The 7,500-nt window shown below is 35.2% G+C and overlaps 2 protein-coding genes across 2 annotated transcripts in view; one reads left to right on the top strand and one right to left on the bottom strand.

Moving 5' to 3' along the window:
* Positions 1-297, bottom strand: part of LOC133639461 (extracellular superoxide dismutase [Cu-Zn]-like) — a 4,763-nt gene extending 4,466 nt beyond the window's left edge. The window contains exon 1 of the mRNA XM_062032765.1: positions 187-297. Within this exon, the coding sequence (XP_061888749.1) occupies positions 187-200 (14 nt within the window). The 5' untranslated portion in view covers positions 201-297. The remainder of the gene's footprint in view (positions 1-186) is intronic.
* Positions 298-1,727: 1,430 nt separating this feature from the next.
* Positions 1,728-7,500, top strand: part of LOC133639682 (ATP-dependent RNA helicase DHX15) — a 19,664-nt gene continuing 13,891 nt past the window's right edge. The window contains exons 1-4 of the mRNA XM_062033200.1: positions 1,728-1,929; positions 5,566-5,917; positions 5,985-6,178; positions 6,241-6,400. Of these exons, the coding sequence (XP_061889184.1) occupies positions 1,868-1,929; positions 5,566-5,917; positions 5,985-6,178; positions 6,241-6,400 (768 nt within the window). The 5' untranslated portion in view covers positions 1,728-1,867. The remainder of the gene's footprint in view (positions 1,930-5,565; positions 5,918-5,984; positions 6,179-6,240; positions 6,401-7,500) is intronic.

A 7,500-nucleotide genomic window follows, 5' to 3' on the forward strand; every position in this document is an offset into this window, starting at 1 on the left:
AATGATAGCAATGTAATGTTTTCCACTCACCAGCATGGATGCAAAACAAAGTAATGATATAAAGGTAATGTTTTCCACTCACCAGCATGGATGCAAAACAAAGTAATGATATAAATGTAATGTTTTCCACTCACCAGCATGGATGCAAAACAAAGTAATGATATAAATGTAATGTTTTCCACTCACCAGCATGGATGCATGCTTGAAAGAAACGAAGAGGGAAAAAAAGCAGCAGGAATGTTGTGGCGGAGAAAAATAGTGACTTTTTGTCCTGCTTGTTGCGCAACATCAGGGGGCGTCGATCACTTTGCTGAGGGCGGACAACTTTCATGTTGACTTTACCTTCAAAGATGACATTCATGTTGACTTTACCTTCAAAGATGACATTTAAAATAGCACGTCATTTCTCCTCAACGGGTCACTAAAAATAGATCGCTTTAATTAGTCCATGTGACGTCAGACGATGACGTCTTTTAGCGATACAAATGATAACATTGCAACCAAAAAGCTGTGAAAATTATGATGCTGGGCTCCAAATGTGGATTCTTTACGGAACTTTTTTTTATTATTATTTTTAAAAAAACCTTTATTTATAAATTGCAACATTTACAAACAATTGAGAAACAATAATAATCAAAATAAGTAGAAAAACAGTACAAAACAGCGCCAGGGGGTTGTAAACTCAATAAAGTAACTAAAATAGAATGCTATATATATATATATATATATATATATATATATATATATATATATATATATATATATATATATATATATATATATATATATATATATATATATATATAAAACAAAGAGCAAAGCCATAGGCTCACACAAGTTCAGTAAATAATTTAAATTTGGAACACAGCATCATCGTTTTCACAGCTTTTTGCTTGTTAGAGGTAGAGAGTGTTTTAATGTAGAGTTTTTATTTTTGTATTTTTTTATTTTATAAACCTTTATTTATAAATTGCAACATTTACAAACAATTGAGAAATAATAATAATCAAAATAAGTACAAAAACAGCGCCAGGGGGTTGGTCATGCGACTTAGGTTTTTATTTTTATTTGTATTTATTTATTTTTAATTTTATTTGTAAATTTTATGAACCTTCATTTATAAATTGCAACATTTACAAACAATTGAGAAATAATAATAATCAAAATAAGTACAAAAATAGTACAAAACAGCGCGAGGGGGTTGCAAACTCAATAAAGTAACTAAAATAGAATGCAATATATATATATATATATATATATATATATATATATATATATATATATATATATATATATATATATATATATATATATATATATATATATATATATATATATATATGTCTTAATTAGATTATCCAAAAAATAGTGCTCGATACCGTGGTAGAGCGTAATATGTATGTGTGGGGAAAAAATCACAAGACTATTTCATCTCTACAGGCCTGTTTCATGAGGGGTTTTCCTCAACCCTCAGGAGATTGAATATTATTAATCTCCTGAGGATTGAGGAAAACCCCTCATGAAACAGGCCTGTAGAGATGAAATAGTCTTGTGATTTTTTCCCCACACATACATATAAAAAAACAGGTCTGGTATTGAGAAACTTACATTTATGAATATAAAACTTAACCGATAGTATAATGAGGTTGCAAAGGTAAAAGTAGGTTACACCATAAATAAAACTTTTAAAAACAAGAAGAAATGGTGACATTATGTGTGGTGTAAACTCCCGGCCAACAGGGGGCGCTAATGCGCGTTCACGGGACTCTGCAAGGAAATTGAAAGGAGTGACGCCATAATCCGGAAAGCAAGCCGGCGAGTTAGCGGCCGCCGTTATTAGCAAAAGAGGCGTCATATTCTCCTAAAAATGTCCAAAAGGCACCGTTTGGACCTGGGCGATGACTACTCCAGCAAGAAGAGGTCTGAAGGGTAAGTGTGGCGCGAAGTTAACGTAGATAGCACTTCCGCTCGTGCACGCTGCTGCTAGCTGGCTAAGAGTGCTTTCAAATGGAGACAAACTAGCCGACATTAGCGGCTATAAGATCACGCGTGAGCCGCCGATGCAAACATTGAAATATATTCTCACTAAATATTCATGTTTAGGACGGACAACATCAGCTAGCAGCGCGTTATGAGGCGGGCACGTGTAGCGCTATGCTAGCCAGCTAGCTAGCGAGCTAACTCAATGTTTTGTTTCCAACTACGTCTTAATTTATAGTTATAAAAGTACTCATCACATCGTAATAATGCTGCGGGTTTGCTAATAGCGTCCATGTCGTGTACGGACTACAGCAGTTTATATGTGCTCATGTGGGACAAGCGGTAGAAAATGGATGTTGTCATGCATGTGCGAGGTCATAGGTCACATTGGAGACTTCATTCTGTTTGTAATGTTGAATGCCTTTCTTTTTTTAAACTGACAGGCGGTTTTTTTATTTAAAGAAACAACAACATGATGTTTGTTTGTTTTTTAAATAAAAAAACAAAACCTACTTGTTTGAAAAACAAAAAAAAACCTTCTGGCGTTTTTTTAATATATTTTTTTAACAAAACAACTTTGTAATGTTTTCTAAATTTAAGAAAAAACAACCTTTCGGTGTTTTTTTTCTTTAAAAACAACCTCCATCCATTTCCTACCGCTTGTCCCTTTTGGGGTCGCGAGGGGTGCTGGAGCCTATCTCAGCTGCATTCGGGCGGAAGGTGGGGTACACCCTGGACAAGTCGCCACCTCATCACAGGGCCAACACATATAAACAGACAACATTCACACTCAACCTAATGGTGTTTATTTTAAATTAAAGAAACAACTTTTGGTGCTCTTTTAATAAGAAAACAACCTTGTGTGTTTTTTATTTTTTAAATGCAACTCCTGGTGTTTTTTTTATAGATTTATTTTTTTGAGCAACCTGCTGGTGTTTATAAAAAAAAATACAAAAAATTATTGTGTTTTTTAAATAAAACGTTTTCTAATTAAAATTACACAACCTTTTGGTGTATGTTTTATTTTTAAAAACAACCTCATGGGTTTTTTTTAAATTAAAAAACAACCAACAACCTGATGTTTGTTTTTTCGAAAATAAAAAAACCAAAACCCACTTGTTTAAAAAAAATAAACAAGCTTCTGTTGTTTTTTAATAAAACAACTTTGTAATGTTTTCTAAATTTAAGAAAAAACAACCTTTTGGTGTTTTTTTTAATTCAAAGCTCAACCTTATGGAGTGTATTTTAAATTAAAGAAACACATTTTGGTGTTCTTTTAATAAGAAAACAACCTGGTGTGTTTTTTATTTTTTATATACAACTCCTGGTGGGGTTTTTTTAACTCAAATTCCTGGTGTTTTTTTTATAGATTAATTTTTTCTAACAACCTGCTGGTGTTTATTTAAAAAAAAAAAAAAATTGTGTTTTTTAAATAAACGTTTTCTAATTAAAATTACACAACCTTTTGGTGTGTTTAAAAACCTTTTGGTTTTTTTTTAATTAAAAGAAAACAGCAACATGATGTTTGGTTTTTTCGAAAATAAAAAAACAAAACCTTGTTTAAAAAACAAAAACCCGAGCTTCTGGTGTTTTTTTAATAAAACAACTTTGTAATGTTTTTTAGATTTAAGAAAAAAACAACCTTTTGGTGTTTTTTTAAATTCAAAACTCAACCTAATGGTGTTTATTTTAAATTAAAGAAACAACTTTTGGTGCTTTTTTAATAAGAAAACAACGTGGTGTGTTTTTTATTTTTTAAATACAACTCCTGGTGTTTTTTTTAAACACAAACTCCTGGTGTTTTTTTTATAGATTAATTTTTTTTAACAACCTGCTGGTGTTTATTTAAAAAAAAATAAAAAAAAATAGTGTTTTTTAAAAAAAACGTTTTCTAATTAAAATTACACAACCTTTTGGTGTGTGTGTTTTTTTTTTTTTTTTTTAAACCTTGTGGGTTTTTTTTAATTAAAAAACAACAACCTGATGTTTGTTTTTTTCGAAAATAAAAAAAACAAAACCCACTTGTTTAAAAAAATAAACGAGCTTCTGTTATTTTTTTAATAAAACAACTTTGTAATGTTTTCTAAATTTAAGAAAAAACAACCTTATGGTGTTTTTTTTATTCAAAACTCAACCTTATTGTGTGTATTTTAAATTAAAGAAACACATTTTGGTGTTCTTTTAATAAGAAAACAACCTGGTGTGTTTTTTATTTTTATTTTTTAAATACAATAAGAAAATAAAACACTGTTGTCATAACAGCTGTTTTTATTCGCTCCACAACACTTGAAGTGTTGTGGAGCGGGGCAAGGCAACTTTATTTATATAGCACGTTTACAACAATTTTTAAATCTGACCAAAATGCTTTACAGGTTAAAAAGCATAGAGCAAAAAACAAACAAAGAACATAAACAATGTATAAGCTAAACAAGATAGTGCAAAAGCAATACGGTGAAATGGTTCGAATAAAAAGTAAAATTGAGGGCCATACTGAAATATCAATACCGCTGATATCAGGGGCCGTACTTATCAAGCTTCTTAGAGTGCCATTTTACACTTAAGTCCTGAGAATTTGCGAAATTTAGTCCTACTCTCAAACTTAAGAATAAAAGCTTTTTATCAACGTTCTTAAGTCTAAGAATCACTCCTACTCTCCACGATATTTAAGAGACATTCAGGGGTGTCTTAAGTGGTTAGGAGTTGCCAGCAGGGGATGGCACTGAGGCGAGAGAGACGTGCGCGAACATTCAGGGAGCGGAACGATGTTCTGGATTTGTTTGATGACGAGCAGCTGATCAAACGGTATCGTTTAGACAGAGCGGGTATTATTTTTGTCACAGATTTAATACTTTTCGATTCCATGTTGATTTCTGCATGTGTCTGCAGTGGGCTAGTATATATAGAGCCACCCACAACAGTTTCAAATTAGTTGCCTAATTAATGAATTGGAAAGAAAATGTTATGACAGTAGCGTATGTGTGTGGCCGTGAGGTGAGTGACGTCAGTGAGTGTGTGGGCGAGAGAAGAGAGGGAGCGGTAGCGTGAGTGTCGGCGGGGACTAGTTTGTTTTGTATTATTTTGTAGTTTATTGTCAAAATATACACTCCCATTGTCCACTTAAATATTTCCAAGATATTTCTTTATTCTTAGACAAGGGATTCCCTTCCGTGATTGGTCATTTCTATGGACACAGAAATGACGTCACCTAAAATTGCGTTTACGGCACATAGTAATGTCGTAATTCAGCTCTGAGTGTGACACTTAAGATTCAGTCCTACACTTCGCTGAAAGTGTGAGTAAGACGCTTGATAACTAACTTTTAAGTGCAGCTTTCAGCCAAGAATTTATTTACTCTTAAGTCAACTCTTAGCAGACTTCTTAGGAGTAATTCTAAGAAGCTTGATAAGTACGGCCCCAGATCTTTATACTCTTAAATCGATACTTTAATTTAACGATATCAAGTATATAATTAACAAGAATGCTGTAAAGTAACTAAACCAAACAGAATTTGGTTTCAAAATTGGTTGTAATATTGCAACAGAACATACAAAAATTGTTGAATGCCTTTCTTTTTTAAACTGACAGGCGTGACAGAGACTCAGACCGAGACCGTGGGGATCATTCTAGGGACAGGGACCGAGACCGGGACCGCGATCGTGACCGGGACAGAGACCGCGAAAGAGACGTGAAGCCTTCAAGCGTGCCGGCCAAAATCACGCAGCCGGCCGTCATGGCCATGCCGCAGCTGAAGCAGATGGCCATGCAGCAACAGATCAATCCCTTCACCAACCTGCCGCACACGCCGCGCTATTATGAAATCCTGAAGAAAAGGTTACTGCTTCCTGTGTGGGAGTATAAGGAACGCTTTGTCGATATCATCACGCGCCATCAGAGCTTTGTCCTAGTGGGAGAGACGGGCTCCGGGAAGACGACACAGGTAGAGAAACGGCAACCTTGTTTTAAACGTAACTTCAAACTGGCTTGACTTTTGCATTTGCCTGCAGATCCCTCAGTGGTGTGTGGACATGGTGAAGGGCCTGCCTGGTCCAAAGAGGGCTGTGGCCTGTACTCAGCCAAGGAGAGTAGCAGCCATGAGTGTGGCCCAAAGAGTGGCAGATGAAATGGATGTCATGCTCGGACAGGAAGTGGGCTACTCCATCCGATTTGAAGACTGTAGCTCCGCCAAAACAATACTGAAGTATGTGGAAATGATCTTCACCAACATTCTATTAGACGCACAGTCTCACCTGTTCCCTACAGGTACATGACAGACGGTATGTTGCTAAGAGAGGCCATGAACGACCCACTTCTGGAGCGCTATGGAGTGATTATTCTGGACGAGGCCCACGAGCGAACGCTGGCCACAGATATTTTGATGGGCGTGCTGAAGGAGGTGGTGCGGCAAAGAGCAGATCTGAAGGTGTGTTCACTTATGTACAGATACCATGGATTTTCTTTCTGATACCAGTACAATTTAGGCAATACCGATACTTTGTGCGAATATACCTCATGTGTTTGGTAAGATTTAAAAAGTAGTGTATTTCAAGTAGAGGTGCAACGATGAGTCGACGTCATCACTCGTATGTTTCCGGGCGGAATCGCTGCCATTTCCAGTGATAACATTTAAAGTGTGGTAACATTTCCTCCTATTCTTGTTAAAAACTCGAATACATTGCTCATTTTGCAAAGCGGACCTGGTTTTTTATGGCAGTACATCTGTGATAGGCCAGCATTTAAAGCAGGAGGCATGATGTCTGCAAATGGAGGATGTGGTCTCAACGTCGGTAAGAGTTCTAGCTTGTACCTTGCTGGCTAGCTAACAAATGTGAGACAAAGTTGTGTGAGAAATCATTTTGGCAAAAGTCAGCCAGCTAAACTTTGTCTACATACATTTTTAAAACCGTGTCAATTTGCAATGCAATTTCAAAAAAATAAAATAAAATTGCACTAACAAATGCTAATCAAACCAAGGTATCATAAGATTAAACATGCAATCTATAAAATAGCATTTATCATCACCAAGAGGTTAGTGCTACCACACTTCACTTGACACTTACAATATTTAGAGAAGAAAAGATTGGAGCACATCATGTCTTTACATCTGAGGGGTCCACAAATTAAACTTGAATCCGTGAAAGACAAATTTAGACTTATTGGTGCACGGCTAAGTAACGTATTTGATAGACATAACGAGTTCCTTGCTGCTGTGATCGTAACACGAATGAGGAAAAATGATACGTTTGTTTGCAGTTGATTTCCTGCTACAAATATTAGTCTCATTTACTATTCATGTCTGCAGTTGTTCTTATGTGTAAAGTTGATATTGTGTCTCATTATTTATGGTAGCTACAAATGTCCATGTTGTTCAGCAAAGTTTGCTAGCGATATCAATATTCAGTTTATGCTGTTGATCCTACAAGATTCATACAATTAAGGATATTTTCTTGATGCTAACAAATATCACCAAAGACGCTATAATGTGGTCATCCTGTCGATTAAAGCACTTTCCTGCACAACAAC

Source organism: Entelurus aequoreus, linkage group LG22 (assembly GCF_033978785.1).
Source record: "Entelurus aequoreus isolate RoL-2023_Sb linkage group LG22, RoL_Eaeq_v1.1, whole genome shotgun sequence".
Classification (NCBI taxonomy): domain Eukaryota; kingdom Metazoa; phylum Chordata; class Actinopteri; order Syngnathiformes; family Syngnathidae; genus Entelurus; species Entelurus aequoreus.